This window comes from Myotis davidii, unplaced genomic scaffold (assembly GCF_000327345.1).
Source record: "Myotis davidii unplaced genomic scaffold, ASM32734v1 scaffold821, whole genome shotgun sequence".
NCBI lineage: Eukaryota > Metazoa > Chordata > Mammalia > Chiroptera > Vespertilionidae > Myotis > Myotis davidii.
Window position 1 is genome coordinate 2,412,592 of NW_006295269.1, and position 20,918 is coordinate 2,433,509.

At 45.6% G+C, this 20,918-nt stretch overlaps 1 protein-coding gene across 1 annotated transcript in view; it reads left to right on the forward strand.

The window, feature by feature from the left end:
* FRMD4B (FERM domain containing 4B) overlaps nt 1-20,265 on the forward strand; it is a 194,677-nt gene extending 174,412 nt beyond the window's left edge. Inside the window, exons 13-23 of the mRNA XM_006769937.2 lie at nt 163-301; nt 1,203-1,344; nt 2,092-2,225; nt 2,316-2,435; nt 3,508-3,721; nt 6,456-6,512; nt 7,712-7,859; nt 9,268-9,387; nt 10,165-10,850; nt 14,421-14,553; nt 18,733-20,265. Coding sequence (XP_006770000.1) covers nt 163-301; nt 1,203-1,344; nt 2,092-2,225; nt 2,316-2,435; nt 3,508-3,721; nt 6,456-6,512; nt 7,712-7,859; nt 9,268-9,387; nt 10,165-10,850; nt 14,421-14,553; nt 18,733-18,853 — 2,014 coding nt within the window. The 3' untranslated portion in view covers nt 18,854-20,265. The remainder of the gene's footprint in view (nt 1-162; nt 302-1,202; nt 1,345-2,091; nt 2,226-2,315; nt 2,436-3,507; nt 3,722-6,455; nt 6,513-7,711; nt 7,860-9,267; nt 9,388-10,164; nt 10,851-14,420; nt 14,554-18,732) is intronic.
* The last annotated feature ends 653 nt before the right edge of the window (nt 20,266-20,918 follow it).

Sequence of the window (20,918 nt, forward strand, 5' to 3'; positions counted from 1 at the left end):
CCTAGGGTGATGGGCTTTGTCATGAAAGGAGAAACTCAGAGCTGTCAGCATGAGGGTGGCGGCAGGAAAACAACGAGGGAGATGTTATTACATTACTCACTGGAAACTTCGTGCCATGCTGGGCCAGAAGCCAGCGGTTTGAGTGCTTTTCTTCATCTTCAGGATTTCGGTATCAAGAAGGACCTTTGGGCAAAGCGGCCTCTTTGTGCAAACCTGGTATGCACACTCCTCGCTCATCAAGTCCATCTGGGTGATGGCCATCAGTCAGCACCAGTTTTACCTGGACCGAAAGCAAAGCAAAGTAAGTGACTAGACGGGGTTCTGTAGGAATAAGCTCCTGCCCCTCATTTGCTTCCTGTTTAAAAGATGAGCATTCTCAGAAAAGATGAAAGCACATCGTTTTTTGTTCTCGTAGGGTTTTTTTTAAAACTTTACTACCAACTGTTTTAATTTTTCTTATATTTAAAAAAAGAGCAATATAGAACCTGATTCAAAAGTTGTCAGATTTCCCCTGGTTGGGTGGCTCAGTTGGTTGGGGCATCATCCCATACACCAAAAAGTCATGGGTTTGATTCTCAGGCAGGGCACATACCTAGTTTGCAGATTCCATCCCCAGTTGTGCCTTGTATGGGAGGCAACCGATCAATGTTTCTCTTTCTCTCTTCCCCCCCCCCCCCCAAAAGTCAATAAAAATAGCCCTAGCTGGTTTGGCTCAGTGGATAGAGAGTCAGTTTATGGACTAAAGGGTCCCAGGTTTAATTCCAGTCAAGGGCACATGCCCGGGTTGTGGGCTCGATCCCCATGGGGGGCATGCAGGAGGCAGCCAATCACTGATTCTCTCTCATCATTGATGTTTCTCTCTCTTTCTCCCTCTTCCTTCCCCTCTGAAATCAATAAAAATATTTTTTAAAAAATCAACAAAGATATATCTTTAGGTGAGGATTAAAAATATTGTGTGTATATGTAGACTGGTAATGTTTTAAAGTTAATGATTGAACTATGCCGTAACAATCATGCATCGTTATAAATATGTTTAGCTACAAAGCCTAAGTCTTGTTTCTTCTGAAGAGTATCATTTTAGTATATGTATAAAAATTCTAAATTGTCCTCCATGTTGACATTTTTATTCTATAGTAATTTACTCATTAATTTGACAGAGGCTTGATTGAGTGAATCCCATCACAATGTTGTATACCTTTTAGGCAAAAATTCCTTCAGCCAGAAGTTTAGACGACATCGCGATGGATTTGACAGAGATGGGAGCCCCGAGGACCTCCAAACTGGTCACTCTGGAGGCAAAAAGCCAGTTCATTATGGCCAGCAATGGCAGCTTGATCTCCTCAGGTAACCGGCGGGGTTAGCGAGAGCGCAGCAATCTTTAGTTTATTTCACTTCTATTGTTGTTGTTTAAACCACTTTTAAATGAATCTTTTAACCCATTATTTGGGGAATAAATAAGCATACCTAAATTACAGTATGCAGAAGTTTTTAATAAAAATTTTAAACTGGTTTCAAAAAGTATAAAGTTAAATATAGTCAGGTTGCATAAGTAACACCAGATGCAGAGACAGTGAGTGCCTAGGGGCAGCTTAAAAGGACATTTTCTCCTGATAAAGTCCATCAGCTTCTTATTCCTCCCAAGAAGTCCTGGAACCTTTTGTCACTAAGTATTCGCTAAAATGCATTTTCCCATTAAAATCCCACAGTCAACTTGTGCATCTGACGCACAGACTATCCCTTTGCCTTGCTCGCTTGCTTTCTGAAAGAACATTCTAAGCAGCTGTCTCAAGGAACATCTCACCTGCTCAGAAAAGTTAATTTTGTCCTCGAGTGTGTCTAGGACATTAAGCATTTTATTACTGCTCCAAAAATGACAGCCAAAACGCAGAAGGCACATTTCATTACCAGGCTCCGCTGGATGCCCAGGAGCATGAGAAAATGTTCTCCCGTTTCCTTTTATTATGTTCACGAACAAGGAGAAAAGAAATAAACTATTTAATAGCAGATTTGGCTTTAAAATCCTTTGTCCTTTGAAAAGGAAGGAAACATCCCCTGGGTAAACCTTCCCTGCCCCCACTTCCAATCCCCCAGGTTCTCAAGACTCGGAAGTGAGTGAGGAGCAAAAGCGAGAGAAAATCCTAGAACTCAAGAAGAAGGAAAAGCTGTTACAAGAAAAGCTCCTGAAAAAAGTTGAGGAGCTGAAGAAGATCTGTTTGCGGGAGGCTGTGAGTCTCTTCTCTTTGGGGGGCTCTTCAAATGGCACTTGGCAGCTCCGGCCAGCGTCCATCGTCCTGTCGCTCTGTTCTGTTCCGCAGGAGCTCACAGGCAAAATGCCGAAGGAGTACCCGCTGGGCATCGGTGAGAAGCCTCCGCAGGTCAGGAAGCGCGTGGGCACCGCATTCAAGTTAGATGACAACCTGCTCCCCAGTGAAGAGGTATGAGCACCAGCCGCCGTTTCTGTGAACAGACAGAGCCGCTGTCTGCCGAGCGTGGGCCACTCGGGCGGTTGGTTTTGAGTTGGTGCGTTTTTATCTCACCAGTTGAAAGTGATAATAGAGACCAAATGGAATTCCTTCTTTTCTGCACAGCTCAGTTAAACTTGTTATTACTCTTCCAAACACAGAGAGCACTCATCAAACCCCAAATGTTCATAAACTGAGAAACGTAAGAATTAAGAATGCTGGCATTAGACTCTTCCACTTCAAACTAGGCAGCAGCCTTTGGCAAATACTTTTCCCTCGTTGAAGTCTTAATTCTCAGGTCTCCGTTTTCCCACCTACAAAATGGGGGTGCAGTGCTTGTTTTCCCACCAAGGGAGGCGAGGAGCATTCAGTGAGGTAATACGTGTCCGGCACGCAGGTAGAGCAAAGGCCGCAGATTTGTTAGCCCACAGAGAATGTGCTTTCTCATTGCATGTTTTCATGTGGCCTTCCTCGTTTCTTATAGAAATTTACCCATCTTGACTTTAGAAAATGATAGCAGTTCCCATCAATAATAGAGTGAGCTTTGCTATTTATTGAGTGCTCACTGTATACCCAGCTCTACACTAAGAATGCACATATACTTGTGTGAGGTAGATGTTACTTTCATTTTACAATAAAAAGAAACTGAATCATTAAAGAATTAAGCAGTGTGCCTGGGGTCATACAGTCAGGAACCCCCAAAGAAAGGAATCAACCCCAAATTTACGTCTGTAAAGCTATGCCTGTGAAAACAACCTTCTGCATCTCTGACTCTTGGGTTAAGAATCCCTTCTTGAAAAATAGGACCTTTACCCACCCACTAAATAAATGAAAGGCCATTCCCTTCTTTGAAAGGGAAAGAGGGTGAGGAGTTGATGTAAACGGATGAGGAACGTTTTGAGGCTACCTGTGCAGTGAAACCAGGAGATTTTATTCCCAGAGAGCATCTGGTTTGAGAATGCACGAGAAGTCTGACTCAGTGCCAGTACGTGTGAGCGTGAGCGAGGGTCCACAGAACTGAAACAGCATCGTTGTGTAAATGCAGGACCCTGCTTTGCAAGAGCTGGAGAGCAATTTCCTAATACAGCAAAAGCTGGTGGAAGCTGCAAAGAAACTTGCCAATGAGCCAGACCTGTGTAAAACCGTGAAGAAAAAACGAAAGCAAGATTTCACAGATGCAGTGAGAAAGCTGCAGGAGATTGAAAACGCAATAAATGAATACCGAATTCGGTGTGGGAAGAAGCCGACTCCCTTACCAGGTTAGTAACAAGTCAAGTTTTTTGTCCCGTCGCCAAGACCCTTGGGATAAAAATGGTTTGGAATTTCAGTCTTACAAGTACGTAAACTTGGTTTTCAATGACATTATCACTGTTGTAATAATACTATATTATTATGTTGCTTTAGTTTTCGGGATAAAAGAGCTTTCACTACAATATTAGTTCGCAGTAAGACAGATTCACCTTTAACTGAGCTGATGTCATTGCAAGAAACACATTCGCCAAATCAGAGGAGAAGAGAGCTGTAGTTTCCTGAAGGTTCTAATGCCGCAGACTGTACAGTTTTGTAAGAGCCTATCCAACTTATGTGGCTAGGAAAGAGTTCTCACAATTACTGTCATTATGGAGGCTACTTAAAGATATGGGTAAATGTTCATACTATAACAGGAAATGCAGAAAGGCAAGCTACAAAATTGTCACTGCAGCATACTCCCAACATTATATAATTACTAGAGGCCCAGTGCACGAATTCATGCACGGGTGAGGTCTGGCTGGCCCGGCCCCAATTGGTGGATCGGGGCCAGGCCTGTCGGGAGGAAGACACAGCGGGAGATTGGCTGGCCGGCCCACCCCAATTGGGGCCCAATCAGGGCCTGGCAGGCTGGGGGGAGGGGCCACTGGCAATTGTCTGGCGGGCCCTGCCCCCAATTGGGGTGGGGGGACCAATTGGGGGTCAGCGGCCAGGGAAGGGGCGCTGGGAGGTTGGCCAGCCAGTCCCACTCCCCATCAGGCAGGTTTGCTGGCCACAGTGGGTGTCATAGCGACCAGTCGTTCTGGTTGTTACAGTGTTCTGGTCGCTGGCTTTTTATATATATATATAGATGTTCACACAAGACTTGTGAAATATTTTAAAGTACATAATAGTTGTGGAATTTTAAGTAACTTAATTTTCTGTTTAGCACTCTGCTGTACTTTCAAAATTCTCAATATTATGTATCTAAAACTTTCATGTTCAGAAAAAAAAGTAAATTGAAAAATCTCATTTAGGTAGATTTCAATTCCAGTCAGCCCTACATGTTTATTAGCATGGTTTTTAGTCTTGACCATTGGTTGAAACCTGATTATATTTCTTTGATTCTAAGAATTATTTTTCACATTTAAACATCTGTGAAATTGGGATAATACTTATCCTAGACAGTACTACAGTTATGATCGGTAGTAACTTTTTCTTATTTTACTGGGATATGAAATAATTATACAGCTTAGATTTGACAAAATATGGTCAGTGGGTTGAAAGGGTCCTCGGGCTTAGGGCCAGTCGTTTTGGAAAGTGAGGGCACAGACTTCAGCACCATGTGTCAGCCAGCTCCAGCTGGAGAACTGAGGGCGGCTGTGTGCACACCAGCTGGCCCTGGGGGGGTCTGTGTTCCGTGCTCACAGAGAAGGCTGGTCAGTGCCCTTGACTCTCATCGCATTTGCTGTGACTGTTCCTCCCAGATCGTGCAGGGTTCAAGTGCTCTCAACAGCGACGGACACTTGGGCAGCAGCTGATGCCAGTGGGTAGATTTTTTTACGTGTGTCTGACAGCTGACTCTGCTGGCACCTTGCCTTCTGGCTCTACCGTGTGTCCAATTAAGAGAGAGTCCACCTGGCTCTGAAAGAGATTAACATTTGAGATTGGATGGGGAGGCCCACTACATAAGGCTTTGGGACTACCACTGAGGTGTCTCATTTGCCTGTAATCTTACCAGTGCCTGACACTGAGCAGGACTGGTTTGCCAACGCAGACCAGCTCCTTGGAGGTTTTTGCTCAGACATTTCTTTGCACTGGTGGGCACCACTAACACTGAGAGCGCTAGGGCGTTTCCAACCACCAGAGTTCTCTCACCAGGACCCCGCCTCTAAGTAACAACAGTGGTAAGTTTGCTAATGTGTAGTGAGCGTTCGTCCTGTGCCAAGGGCTGGGCTAAAGGCTTTCCATCCATTACTTCATTTAATGTTCACTGGGCGCTGTTCTTATCCCATTTTTAAATTGAGGCAAATGATGCTCAGAGAGATTAATTACCAAGATTTGAACACAGGTCTGCCTAATTCAGCGATTCTCCACCAGGGACAGTGTTGGCCCCCAGGGAACATTTGGCCATGTCCAAAGCAATTTTTTTATTGTCAACACAGAGGGTGGGGTGTGTGGGTGTCCAGTGGGTGGACACTGGAGATCCTGAAGCAAAGGACAACTCCCCCAACAAGAATTCCCCAGTCCACAGGTCAGCGGAGCCGCACTCAGAGACCCTGGTCTACTTGAAAAGCGAATGCACCACCAAGAGTCCAGCTCAATTAAGAAAAGGCCCCTTTCTTCAGGAGAGGGGTCTAGAAATACGTTACACTAACAGCAGGTTCTCAAATGAGCGTTCAGGTGTATGTTCCATAGCATTTAGCATTTATGACATGAACGGCATGATTTTTCTTTCCAGTGTGTGGGCTGGAAACAGTGTGTAGGGTAAAGTTCTCGCCCGTGTAGAAGCTAGATGAAAACTAGTTGAAAAACAAAACTCTCTTGAAGTCTGTTTCATTCTAAGAAATAGTCCAATGTCATATGTATGCAGCATGTGAGATGCTCACATCTTCCGTAGTAACTGGGTCCATTCTTATGGTAATTATTCTTAACGTACTGTTACACTTATCTAACTAAGATGCACTCCCCAGGAATTGCTTTATTAAGCTCACGGTGGGTGTGTAAATGTGCAGTTATACTAACGGCCGTCATTGTTATTCACAGAAGACATAATCCCCTCAGAAAGCAGCTCCTTGTCCGACACTACCACCTGTGATGATCGTAAGTAGCTCCCCTTTTTCGGTTTAAAATATTACCTATTCTGAAGTAAGAAGATAATTTTTTTTAGTTAACTGCAGCCTACTTATTCTTTAGGGAGCAGTAGAATGAACTCACCTGCATTTGTGCAGAGAGGCTGGGAGGGGGATTACAATGACCTTCTCCACAGGCTGGCACCACATCACAGGGCTGCAAATCGCATGAGTGAGCGAGCTTCTCGCTAAGGATTTGTAAGGCTCTGTAGACTTTTTTAACTTCTTCCTGAAGTAACTATACATCTACATAAATAATATGGAGACCTTCACCCAGACTTTCCCGGTGGTGACATTTTATACATTTGGAGTCCAAAATCAAACAAGGAAATTATAGTGTAGACTGCGATTGTCACTGTATTCTGGATAACGGGCAGTCTATTACTTTCCTTAGGAAGAAATACACATTTTAGAAATTGGGTTACATGTCACTATGTCGGTTTCATAGAAACAAAGTTGTATCTATGTGTTGGGTTGTATCACAGCACACTGTTGTGTTTGTTCAACACATTTCATGATGGAGTGGGTTTCATGTGCGGTGACACCGTGTTTCCTTGTAATCCCTTGCACTCCAGCCAAGGAGTGGCCCTCTATCTGATGGGATTTAAGTAATTTGGGGGAGCCCTTGACCCCCACTGCTCTACCTCCCCCCAGGTTTATGGTGTGTGAAGTGGCACCATTCCAGAATCTTCCTTTGAGCTGAGCTTTGTTTTGGTCAGACTTGGCATTCCTCTTTCAAAATACAAATCTTAGTGGGAGACCAGTCTTCAGTCTTCAGCGTAGATCAGTTGCATCACCTCCAATGACAGGATGAGCCTTCAGCAGCCAAAGAGGCCTAAGAACTTCAAAAGGAAAGTTAAACAACTTCCTCTTGGCCCTTTACACACTGGGGTTTTCTGTGATACAAAACCTATAGTATCACCATTCCACCTAAGTCATTTACTGAATTGGCGATGTTGGATCAGGCCCCACAGAGTGTTCAGTCATTTCTTTTCTGCAGTGTATAAAATGTAAAAATAAATCTCCTGAAAGCCATGTGCTTCTGAAATCATCATCATTGGAGGAACACTTTCTCACCAGATCTTCTCATTTCTTTCCTGGGGTGTTTGCACAGTATTTATTCACTTATTTACTTACCTACTTATTCATTCATTCATTTACCTCTTATAGCCAATGACACCTTCACTCTTGCTGGGCAGCGATCGAGTTCAGTACCTCATTCTCCAAGAATTCTTCCCCCCAAGTCTCTGGGCATTGAGCGAATCCACTTAAGAAAGTCGTCCATCGGTGACCAGCTGTTGGATGCCAGGCAGCCCAGGTGAGCGCCACACCAGCACGAGGGCAGAGGCTCGCGGCCTTGGGTCTTTTCTCCAAAGTGGCCAGCCCACTTTGGTCTCGTCCTCTCCATCCTTTCAGAGGGCTATTTTGTAAGGCCGAAACAGAATCTAGCCCGGTTATTTGTGGCGACACAAGTGGAAGAGTGCTTTTAAGAAACGTTTGGCTACTTCTTGTATTTAAAGGTTTACATTTAATTATAAGGACATTGATTATAATCTGGATTTGGGTAAAGTCCAGTTTTATAGCCATGCTGTCAGGAAACTGTCATGAAATATCATTTCACCCAACCAAGTAGTGAGACCAACATGACCTTTCCGATGAAAACAGGACTTCAGTTCGTTAGAATCTATAAAATAGGTAATACAGATTTTTCTCCGGTGTCTCGGGTAAAAATCATCAGGTAATAACACCAGATTTTTAAAAGATGACAGAGCAGGGATTCCCAAAATCTGGCTACGGGTTAATACCCATTTTTTAAATGGGACCCAAGATAGGATGCCAGTCAGCTGTTTGCATTGCCTAATCAGAATGGTCAAACAGACAACACCATGATTTCATGTGGGAAGAAAAACACATAAATATCAAAAATACATCCATCATCATTATTTGGATTAAATAATTTTTTACTCATGAAAGTAAAACCAATATGAGGTTATGTTTCTGAATTGTCAAAGTTCTGTGAAAACCTTTGTCACATATGAGTCCCAGTTTGTGGGTTGGCATTTAAAAACCGCCTTACACAATAGAGATCCAAGTGCCTAGAGCTCAGCTAGCCAACATAATTACAGTAAATAAAATTTTAAATTCAGTTTCTCGGTTACACCAGCCCTGTCAAGTACTAACAGCCCCATGTGGCTAGTGTTGTAGGCTAGGACAGCACAGACACGCACATCTCCCTCACTGAAGAAAGTCCCGGGAGCTCTGGACAGGCATACACATTTCTCACATCACGGGAAACAAAGCTATTTCAGCACAAGGAAGAGTTATAACTAACAATCATTATCTTAAAAATTATGCCCACATCCCCAGTAGCTTAAAATGAGTTTGCTCTTTGACCCAGTCATTTCACTGGCTGGGAATTTTCCTGTTGAACTAATTAAATATCGGATGCTGATTGCAGCGTTGTTTATATTAGTGACCAATTGAAAGCAGCCCAAATGTATTGTTTAAATGAATTATCGTAAATCCTTGCAGTGGCGTTTACATAGTCATTAAAATAACATTATAAACAAATATTAAGCAACATGGAACTTTAGATATAACTTAGTGTTTTTAAGTAGGTTTTGAAGAAGAGTATACAGTAAGGGCCAGGCGCCCTTTCCTTCAGCTATGGCATGTTTGCCAGACGTTGGAGACTCATCATTTCCTGGATTCTGTTTCCATCGCAGAGAAATGCTGTCGACACACAGCAGCCCTTACAAAACCCTGGAGCGGCGGCCCCCCGGCGGGCGGAGCATGCCCACCACCCCCGTGCTCACCCGCAACGCCTACAGCAGCAGCCACTTAGAGTAAGAGCACCCCCCTCGGCCTCGTGGGCTCTGTTAAGCTTTGCCTTCAGGTTTTGTTTTACTTTGTTGTGTTTTGTAATCATTTTAAGGGACTTTGGGCAGCAGGTCTCTAGTTTATGGATCTACATTTCTACTCACAGTTTCACTTTTGTCGGCAAAGAACATGTATCATGTCCAAGTCAATATTGTAATGTTTTGCCCCTTAATCTTTCCAACCAGATACTACCATCTGCTATGCAATGGTGAGGATGGGGATCATGACAGTAGCGACATTTTGAAGTGTTCGCTGAAGGCCGCGCTATTTTATATGCGCCGTATTAGTCCCCACAGCACGCCTGATGGTAGATACGGGCACTGCTTCTGTCCTCATTTTAGAGGAGGGCATGAGGGTCAGAGAGGTGGACTACCGGGCCGTGCTGCCCAGCCGGGGGGTGGCGGAGCCCCACACCAGGCCCGGAGCCTGTGTGTCCCATCCTGTGGAAGACCGGCCTGTCAGAGACTGGGGGCTTCGGCTTTGATGCAGGTTTGTGTCATCAGTTTATCTTCCTGCTTCTCAGGAAAGGTTGTGGATGGATGACACAATTGACAGGACCTGGTTCTTTTCTCACCGTGACCATGGCCGTGAATGGAGATGAGCGCTGGGTTCTGGGGCACGGTCGGCTTGGGAAACCGGGGAAGTCCTGTCGCGGTCGTAGCTCTGAAATCCTTCCCGTGGCTTCTCCTTGGTGTGGTCCCTGCCCTCCTCTCTGTCTGACAAGTTTGCCTTTCTCCTCCCAGGCCCGAACCCCCCGCTCAGCACTGCCGCCAGCGGAGTGGCAGCCTGGAGTCCCAGTCGCGCCTGCTGTCCGAGCTGGACCACGACCGGCCGTTCTTCTCCCTCTGCAAGTCCCAGCGGAGCAGCAGCAGACGGAGGAGGTCCAGGAAGCAGAGCGCCGCCCCGTCGAGTTCGGGGAGCATGCCCAACCTGGCGCAGAGGGACAGCCTGAGGAACGGCGTCCACGCCCAGGGCCACGAGCAGCCCTCCTCCTACTACATCGGGTGCACGCCCTTCGCGGAGTGTGAGCTTTACTACGGCGGCGGCTACGTCTACGAGAACGACACGGAGGGACAGTACAGTGTCAACCCTTCCTACCGCTCCTCCGTCCACTATGCATACGACCGCCAGCGGGACTACAGCAGGTCCTTCCATGAGGACGAGGTGGACCGGGTGCCCCATAACCCCTATGCCACCCTCCGGCTGCCCAGGAGGGCCGCGGGCTCGGAGCGCGTCACCAAGCACATCCACAAGGCCCTGGTGGCGGAGCACCTGCGCGGCTGGTACCAGCGGGCCTCCGGGCAGAAGGAGCAGGGCCACAGCCCGCAGAGCAGCATGGACTCGGACAGGGGCTCCCAGCGATGCCTGGGCTGGGCGGCGCTGCAGGTGCCCTGCTCTCCGGGCAGCCGCGCGTCTTCCTACTCCTCAGGTAAGAACAGAGGAGGCACGTGCCCAGTCAGTGGGCTCAGTGGTTGAGCGTCGACCTCTGAACCAGGAGGTCACAGTTTGATTCCCGATCAGAGCATATGCCGGGTTGTGGGCTCGATCCCCAGTATGGAGTCTGCAGGAGGCAGATGATCAGTGATTTCCTCTCATCATTGATGTTTCTATCTCTCTCTCCTTCTCCATTCCTCTCTGAAATCAATAAAAATATATTTTTTAAATAAGAAAAAAGGATAGAGGAGCCACTTGATGCGGATTTAACTTGTCCCTTGTTCCCGCCCACCCGAAACCACACCCCTCGAGGATCACGAGACCAGTGCCAAGGTCAGGAGGGTGGCAGCCTGGGCGCGCCCGGGGCAAGAATGGCCAACAGAAAAGCGTGCCCTCCAGCCTTGCGACGAACACAGGCAATGGATCTGTTGAAGGAAGTTGTAGATTGAACGCCCTCCGTTAGGGGCCTCACATTCTGTATCTTTCCTGGGCCTAATAGTGACAGTCACATCTCTTAAGTGTGTTCAGGTCATTGAGATTGGATGTGTTGAAAGAGCAGGCTAAAGCCTTCAGGTGCGAGAAAGCAATTACGCCTCCTTTCCTGTCCTCCACCAGGAGTGTGATCCGTCTGTTTGGCTGCTCTGGTGCCTGTGTACGGCTTCTCGTAATTGTGATAGAAGCTGGAATTTACCAAGCACTGCTCCTGGTACTGTTTGAAGAACTTCGCTTGTCTTGACTCAATTCAGTAATCACATATAGTCCACTTTACGGTTGATTTAAGGGATTTCCAAAGATAGGTTTTGATTGGAGTTCCCTTCATGCATTGACGTGGGCCCCTAACACTGCTGACATGCGTGGTGGACTCACTGCCCAACCCCAGCTGTGCCAAACACTTTAAGTAGAGAAATGGGTGGATACGAGGAGTGTCTGTGTGGTTTAACTTCAGCAAACCCGCAGTCACATCCCGGAGGCGGGGAGCCAGGCCAGAGCACCTCCTGGCCTCTGTGAGCTCACACTTCGGTTAGCAGTCAGAGGGATATGAGAAAATTGAGTAATTTTTTAAAAATATATATTTTATTGATTTTTTACAGAGAGGAAGGGAGAGGGATAGAGAGAGAGAAACATCGATCAGCTGCTTCCTGCACACCTCCTACTGGGGATGTGCCCGCAACCAAGGTACATGCCCTTGACCGGAATCGAACCTGGGACCCTTCAGTCCGCAGGCCGACACTCTATCCACTGAGCCAAACCGGTCAGGGCAAAATTGAGTAATTTTAAAGCTTCTAAGAAATGAATGGATTTTTGAACAGTGTGAACCCCTCAGGGCATGAGTCTTGCCCCCTCCTTCAAGCATGTCTAGTGAGTTGTGCACAGGGATCCCAACCATGGAGTAATAGCCAATGAAGACTGTTCCTTTAAAAGTTTCCTCAGCTTGTTGTCCTGGCCACTTTGGCCCAGTGGATAGAGCGCCGGCCTGTGGACCAAAGGGTCCTGGGTTTGATTCTGATTAAGGGCATGTACCTTGGTGCAGGAGGCAGCGAATCGATGTGTTTTCTCTCACTTCAGTGTTTCTCTCTGTCTTTCCCTCTCTCTTCCACTCTCCCTAAAAATCACTGGAAAAATATCCTCGGGTAAGGGTTAAAAAAGGTTTCCTCAGCTTGTTGACAAGAGGCGTTGCTATGGAGATCTCTGTTTGGGTTTGAGTTCTTTTATTTGTGCAGGACTTTGGACTTCCGCTAGTGCTCTCCTGTCTGCCACCACATCTAACACATGAAAAGGCCCCGGTAGTAACTGCTTGTTATTTATGGCTCTGATCTAGAAAACGCCTTTCTTCCCCTAAAGTTCAGGGCGTCGTGAGAAACTCAGAAACCAAACCTGGGCCGAGTGCTTCATGGAAACACAAGCACGGCCGGCGCGGGCGGCTCGGGCACAGGGCTGGGCAGTGCCCCCTGGACGGGGAGGCCGGGCGCGGCAGGTGGGACTCAGCACCGGCAACACCCCAAGCAGCTGGCTCTGTTGGGGGCCAGGGAGATGGCGTTACCCCATCCTGATTTGAACCCGGTGCGAGCCTTGCTGACACCGGCTGGATTGGCTCCACCGGCCAAAGGCACCACTTTCTAAGGACTGAGAGATGGCCTCTCTGCAATGAGAGAGGGAAACCAGTGCTCCCAGAACTCCTTTGGGAATTTTCCTCAGTCCTGCTTATATTTTACAGCTAAAGGAATGTATTACCACAGGCATGTATCATTCTCATGCACAGATAGGTTTCCGATGTTTTGCCAGCTTATCGGGTTTGTAGTTCCTTCCAGCCACCTAAAAGCTCTCGGTGACTCAGTTTGAGTAGTAAGGGCAGCCTCGTGTATTGTCGTCTTACCCGGTGCATGCAGCAGCACTCTGTGTGCATGATCCCATTTCATGGATGTTGTTGTGTTTATTTTTATCATCCTGATTGTACAGGTGAGCCACATCTGGCTTAAAGAGTGCAAATGGCCCTGCCCAAGCCCCATGCTAGTAAGTGACGAGTGGGAGTTCGATCCCAGCGTGGACCTAACCACGGAGACTGGTGAAACGTTCCCAAAGCTACAGCAAGAGTGTGACATCTTTGGGTCAAAACCTGTGGCATCGGGCTTTGGGGATGTTGATCTCACACGGGTCACAGTGCTGTGTGGGTGAGAGAGAGGAGGAGGAGTTGGCTGCCAGGAACGGAAATGAGGACAGCTGCAAGGACCCCTGAGCAGTGCTGGTTATCTGAGTCCTGGGTGACTAGCCTGGCACTGTGGTCGCCTGGGCACCTAGGTGTGGAGCAGGGCTGGCTTTAGGGAGGATGGCAAATGCCCAGTGGCGAGGCATTCGCTGGGCTGGCTCCCAGTTAGGCCCTTGCCTTGTTCCAGGCCAGCCCCTCAGTAGAACTAAACCTATTCTTCCTGAAATCCTTTCTATGCTAGTTACCTTCCCCACCCGTCCACCTTCTCATAGAGGCAAGAAATAGGCCTGGATCCTCCTAGTGGCCCGGCTGCCCTTGGCTGAGGAACAGTCAAGCCCCAGCTCACCTGGGGAACGCTTCCTCCAAAGGCAAAGGAACTCAGCTGCCACTTACCCCGACGAAGCCCCGTGCCAGCCACCAGAGCCCAGGGAGAGTCTCAATAGAGCTGGCTCGTCCTTTGGTATTTTTGTAAAATAGAATGTCTTTTCATCTACCTCATCCCCATTAATAGCATTAACAGTTATCATTTGTTGAGTGCCTCCTCCGTGCCAGGAACAGTGCTGAGTGTTTTCATACATTACCATTCTTAATCTTGATGCTCCCTGTATGAGAATGTGTCTGTGTCATTATCCCCACTTTTCAGATGAGGAACCTGAGCTTAATGAGGGTAAGCTATTTGCCCACAGCCATGCGGCCAGTAAGTGACCGAACTGGAATAGGAGCTCTGTGGTTTCCAGACATTGGTTCTTAAGCTCTGTTTTGCACACAGCTGATGATAAAGTGCATGTAAATGGCTTAAACAATTTTCACTGTAAATATTACCGGTAATTTTTTGTCTGTTTTTTTCATTTTTATTTCTAGTGTCTTCTACAAACGTTTCCGGGAGCTGGAGGACGCAGATGACAGTAGGGCTTTCTGAGTACGAGGCCCCAGCACATCCTTCCTACACCAGCTGCTACGGCAACTTCTACAGTCCTTTGCCCTCTCCAGGCAGGTGAGGAAGCAACGCTCAGACACTCTAGTGCAGGGGTGGGCAAACTTTTTGACTCGAGGGCCACAATGGATTCTTAAACTGGACCGGAGGGCCGGAACAAAAGCGTGGATGGAGTGTTTGTGTGAACTAATATAAATTCAAAGTAAACATCATTACATAAAGGGGTACGGTCTTTTTTTTCAATAGTTTTATTCATTTCAAACGGGCCGGATCTGGCCCGCAGGCCGTAGTTTGCCCACGGCTGCCCTAGCTGCTGCTCCAGGTCACAGGAACCCAGCAGCCCTGACTTTCCTTATGAAGGCTGAAATATCTAGCTCCAGGGTGGCAAAGGATAACCTGTGGGTCAAAACCAGCTGCCACCTGTTTTTATAAATAAAGTTTTATTGGAAAACAGCCATGCTCATTCGTTTCCTGTTACGGATGGCTGGTTTTGCACTATGAGGGTAGAGTTGAGTAGTTGTGATAGACCGTGTGGCCAACAAAGCCCAAAATACCTGGCCCTTTAAGGAAAAGTTTGTTGACACCTAATCTAGCTCCTTCAGATGTGACCCTGTTCTTAGAGTTCCGTACATTAAATTCTGTGTCTGAAGGTTTTGATTTTAGTTGCAGTACTTGAAACTGTGTAATTGGTTTATCGATTTAGACTCTTCTGGAACCTTGCAGGAGACATACCTCCGCTGCAGAAAAATCTGTGCATGCCAGGATTCCTCATGAACAGTTGGCGGCTTCATTCCAAACACTTGCTGCCTTTTTGTGTCTGACCCTATGTTTATTAAGAAGCAACAGACACAGCCAGCTGTCCTGTTTGTAAAAAGTAATTCTTTATAAACATTTAAAGAAATATGTAAGAACGGTTTGTCAAAATGTGATTGTTAAAATGATTGCAAATTCTGAATGACACATTTTTCAATTATTCGTGTCACAGAGAAGTGAAGGTTGAAGAGGTCATGTCTCCCTGTCAATTTCTGATAGAATATCATTCACACCCACCGTGTCCAGAAGTAGAACATTTTCTGGGATTTTTAGAAAATTCAATTTTGCTTTCTTTTAATCAGATGCTTCAGGCATGGGAGATTTACACAGGCAATACTTATAAGGGGCTTTATACTGGTGAATTTGATAGGTTAATTTCTTTTTTTAATTTTTATTGTTGAAAGTATTACATAGGTACTCCTTTTTCTCCCATTAACCTCTCTGCCCGCTCCCCGCCCCCCCTGCCCGCCCCCCCAGGGCTTCAACACCCCATTGTTCCTGTCCTCGGGTTATGCATATATGCATTGGTTGATCTCTTCCCACCCACCTTTCCCTGCCTTCCAGAGGATAGTTTCTCATTAAAGCTCTTAGTGTTACAAGCAAATGGACACATTCATCCCCAAAAGCCTTATTTTTCTCCTTTATATTCAGCAGGGGTTTTTCTTGGCTTGCAATATTAGTCCAATTGTCTCAACTCAACAAAGGCTGTGCTCAAAATAGAATTTTAATGAAAATATACTTCAGAGGATATGACATAGCTTAGATTTCTATAAATAATGCTTGAGAATGAGTTAGGAGCAAGAACTAAAATGATTTTGGCCCAGAATTTGTGTAGATTTTTTTCAAGTCAGTTCTAATCATCTTGTATAATACACGTTTATATACTTCTTAAATTTTTGTATTGATTGATTTTTAGACAGAGAGAGGAAGGGAGAGAGAAACATCGATTTGTTGTTCCACTTCTTTGTGCATTCATTGGTTTATTCTTGTATGTGCCCTGACCAGGGATCGAACCCACAATCTTGGCTTATTGGGACGATGTTCTAACCCACTGAGCCACTTGGCCAGGGCTATGCACTTCTACTTTCCTCTTTTGTTGACCCAGTTAGAGATGACATAAAACACTTGCTGTATAAGCAGCTGTAATAGTGTCCTTTACACAGCTCTCACTGGACTCGGGAAGTGCTGCGTCTTGAGGGAACCTCTGCTTTCAGCAAGTCAGCCATGTACTTCAGCCAGCCTCGGTGGCTGGACAGGGCAGTCTGAGGTCCAAGGGGCACAATGGGCAGGAAATTAGAACTATTTAAAGATCCTTATTGTGTGTGTGCATATGCACTTAATGTGAGCTCATGGTGGAAAATTAAGAAAATAATAAAGAGATAAATAAGTAGAAAATAGTTTACCCATAACTCCACCCTCTAGAGATAGCAGCTATTAACATTTTGGCACATTTCCCCCATCTTTCTGTATCCATTTTTAACATGGTTGTAATGGTACCATATAAACAGTTTTACATGTTTAGTCATATATGAAATTCTACATTCCAATTATTCACTTAATATAACATAAAAACATTTCCATATTTTAAAAGCTCTTTAATCTTTATTTTATGTGACCAGTGTGATATTCCACTAATAAATACATCATACTTTTTTAAAAGATTACCCATATTTTGAATTTGAATGGTTTTGGATTTTCTTTTCTTTTTATGTTAAGTAATGCTGCTATTGATATCTTTGTACAAAACATTTGTCCAAATTCCAGATTATTTCCCTAGGATTTATTCCAATTAGTAGGAATAAAGGATTAAATTGAAAAGTATATTTTTAAAGCTCTTGCTTTTCAGAAAAGTTTACCAGTTTATCCTCCCAGCCACAGTTATAGGAGTGCTTATTTTCACTCATATGTCTGTTTAGGATTTTTTAAAAATTATCATATAGTTTCCTCAATTCAATAGGCAAGTATAATAGCAACCATCCATAAAGCTTTAGAAATTTTGCCCTAAAATTGCATGTTATTATTGATGAAAAGGTAATTTTTAAAACAAGAGAAATTGGGTTTCAAGGTAAAGATGAAAAACTGTAGATCTTCTCTTCAGTTAAAGATTTGAAATGCTTAGCAATAAATCAGTGATTAGATCGATATGAATAAAATGCATGTTATTTAATGATCTTTTCCCCCAGGGTGTGGGAGAATTGTCAGTGGCATAAACTTCCCTCAGTCAGCAAGGTTACACCTGATATACAGCATAGTCAGAGCGTGGTTCGGCTGCTGCAAATGGTGTTTTTAAATAACTTTTCTTTCACTCCCCGTTTTCCATTCCCTCCCTCTTCGCTGTCTCACTCTGCCTATCACTAGGCAAAACCAAGGGCTTCTGTCCCAGAGAGCAGCTGTGTCTCCAGAAGTGAGAGCAGTGGTAAATTCTCTCTTGCTAGGGGTAGCCAGCTGTAAGTACAGCCCCCGTCTGCGTGTGCCTCTCGCATCGCAGGCGCCCTGCTTGCTCTGGCTGATGTGTGGAGTTAACGGAAATCCGACTGTTCCTTTATTATATGAAAGCACTAAATGCCTGGATTCACTTGGTATTTATATCCAAAGCTCTTTCTCCGAAGGTGGTTTATTCCCTTTACTAGAAGGCATTGCGATTTCAATAAAAGGAAATCTACTAACTACCTAACCTCTTCTAACCTACTACAGAATGAGGTTCTGCTTATTGGAATGGCTTGTGTAATAGGATGCTCTCATTGGGATATACCTATAATTTATATTTATGATGATTATTTCCAATTTGCACTTGACCCATAAACCCTAGGGATCTAAAATATGTCCCAAGATGCTGCTGCCTCCCTCAAAATATATTTCTTTACCCTGGAGGAAAGCATCTGGGGTAGTCCCTTAATTGGAAGAGCACTTCAAATATGGCTGTCAAAAATACCTTTTAAAAAGTTTAAAATATGGCTCTCACATAAGTGGAAAACGGGCATGTGTCACAGACTTATTTAGCTCATTATGAGAGAACTAACGTAACGGTAAAGCTGGTTCCAGGGGAAACCAGAGACTGTATTCCACACACACAGAGAAATCACCAGGTACAAGACCGGTGGGCGTCCCACCGGCGGTACGACCATTACCATCATCTCTCCTACTAGACAGGGCCACTTCTCTTTCCTCCACACAAATAGCTATGAGTTACCGTCTGACTTAGAACAACCTGGTCTCAGTCGGCGGTAAGTGTGAGTCAGACAGACGTGTGTGCCTCCGGAGAACTAACCCTCCAGCATGGAATGCAGGACGACAGCCTTCCTTCCCGATTTCCAAGTTTTGGATACTTTTCTTAACAGCGCTTTCTACTAACCTCTCTGAGTGGTGGTGGTTGTACTGTGGGAACAGAAATGGCCCAGGCAGTGACTGTTCTGGTTTCCTTCCTAGACAGTACGCGGAGCCCGGGGCCCTGGACAGCGCGGACGGGGGCCGGCCGGCGGGCGGCCTGGAGGCGGCCGAGCAGGGGCTCCTCTGGCATGAAGACTCCAAGCCCGGGACCTTAGTCTGAGCGGAGCCGGACTCCCCCTGCCCTGCGCTCTCACACCGTGTGCCTTGGAAAGGTGTTCATCTTCCCAGAAGGCTGTTTGGCATCAGAGGATGAAAAGAGGACTCCCCTTGCCCCGCAGTGAACCCCACCCTCAGCCGCACAAAGTCCCGCGGACACCTGCCTCCCGGCAGCGGGGGCCACCGGGCCCACCATGGCCAGGGAGGGCTCGGCTTCCTCAACAGCGAGCACTTTGTCAGGGAGTGAAGTTGTTGAAGGCAAACCCAAACTGTGCAAAGTGCTGCCAGGATCTCCAAGAGCAACGAGGGCGGGGATGCCAGAGCACAAGTCAGAACGGCGCCCGGGAGCCAGCGCGGCCACGCTCGCCCTCAGGGAGCGGCGGGGGAGCTGCGGGCGGACGCTGCTCCCCGGACAGGAACATGGACAGTATTGGAGAATTACTTGAAGAGAAGCTGGGTCTTCATGAAGTTCTGACGAGTGTAAATGTTTTTAGGTTTTATAAAGAATGATGGTTTCATAAGCACCCGAAAGCGGGTTCCAGACAGACTTGCCGCCTGGCACCCTGCGATGACCCCTGGGGGCCGCCCGGCCACCTGCTGGGGGGCATCCAGGCCCCGTCCCCGCGCTCCTCCTTCCTGCTCCAGTGGCACGAGGAGCTGTTATTCAGGCTGTTAGCGCTCCAACGTGGCTGTCATTTGAAATGGCAGACTTGATATGGGAAGTTTATGATCAAGATTTTGAAAATGTATTTTGAGGTGATACGGAAAGAACCCAAAACAAAATAAAGAAAAAAAAGCACATCATTTTAGATGAATTGTGTGCCTTAGAATGGTGACTTGTTAGAAAAGTAAGCTATTGTCTGAATTCCACAGGTAGTGCTAAGTCACCAAGTGACACAAACCAGATTAGTCATTAAAAGTACAAAAACTCCAACCTGCGGTAGATTTAATTATGAGGCTAAAACTACCTCATACTTTCCGTGGAAGAACTAATTAGCTGTGGGTATGGCTGAGTTTTTTAAACAAATATTTCCATATTCCAGATCTTCTTTACTCTGCTTCAGAATTCCATAACAGGTGCTCCTTCCCCCTTTTCTACAGGTTTCTTGTTCATATTGTGACTAGAGCAGTTTCTGAACAACTTTTTGGAACTTTTTCTATCTATATTCCAAAGCATGTATTATTTACATAAAGTGGGTTTGTTAAACTGGTCCTTAGTCATTTGTATCATTAAAAATGAAGTTTGGGGAGGAGGGGAATTGGAACAAAAAAAGACATGCAAAAAATAACATTCCTTTTGCATACTTGTATAGCCTTCTAGAAACAGAAATACCTTTTGCATATTCTTTTACTGTTCTGACTTTTTAAGACCTATTATTTTTACATAGGTCAATAAACTGAAGTGTGCTACTGAAATGTTTCCGTGTTCTTCCATTTAAGTTCATGTCGCACACAGCAGTGTAAGGTGTTCTCCTTCCAGTAATCATCTTGGACAGGATTGCAGATTCTCAGTTACATAAGTGTTGTCATATTTTATTGATTTCAAGATGCAAGTTTTTTATGTTCACATCCCTGAAAGCAAGGTGCGTCTTGATTGATGGCATGTTCTAGTTGAATTGATAGTCTTCTTTCTTAGTGATGCATAAAATAACGCTGTGTCTTACAAGAACTAGTCTTAGAATTGATGAAATGCAGTGGTGTACTGCCTCACTGATGTGAATGCTTAGGTTTTCTAATCTTTTTTTTTTTTGTGGTCACAGCACATTTTAATACCAAAAGTGTGGGAAGGCCACTATGCCAGACTAAAGGAGTCTTTAGGGTTTTCTAATCTTGAGGCCGTTTTCTTCTAACATGTAATTCATCCTAGTCTTGGTGACTAGCAAACAGGTCTTTTAAACTCAAGAAAACATTTCACCTGACATTTTCTATCCTGCACAACGGGAAGAGGGAGTGGGAAATGAAATACAGGGAGATCTTCATATTTCCAAGCAAGTACCTTTCATGAAAATGACCTTTTCCTGTTCAAGACATGGTATACTCAGAATTGCCAGTGTACCTTGCAAGCACAA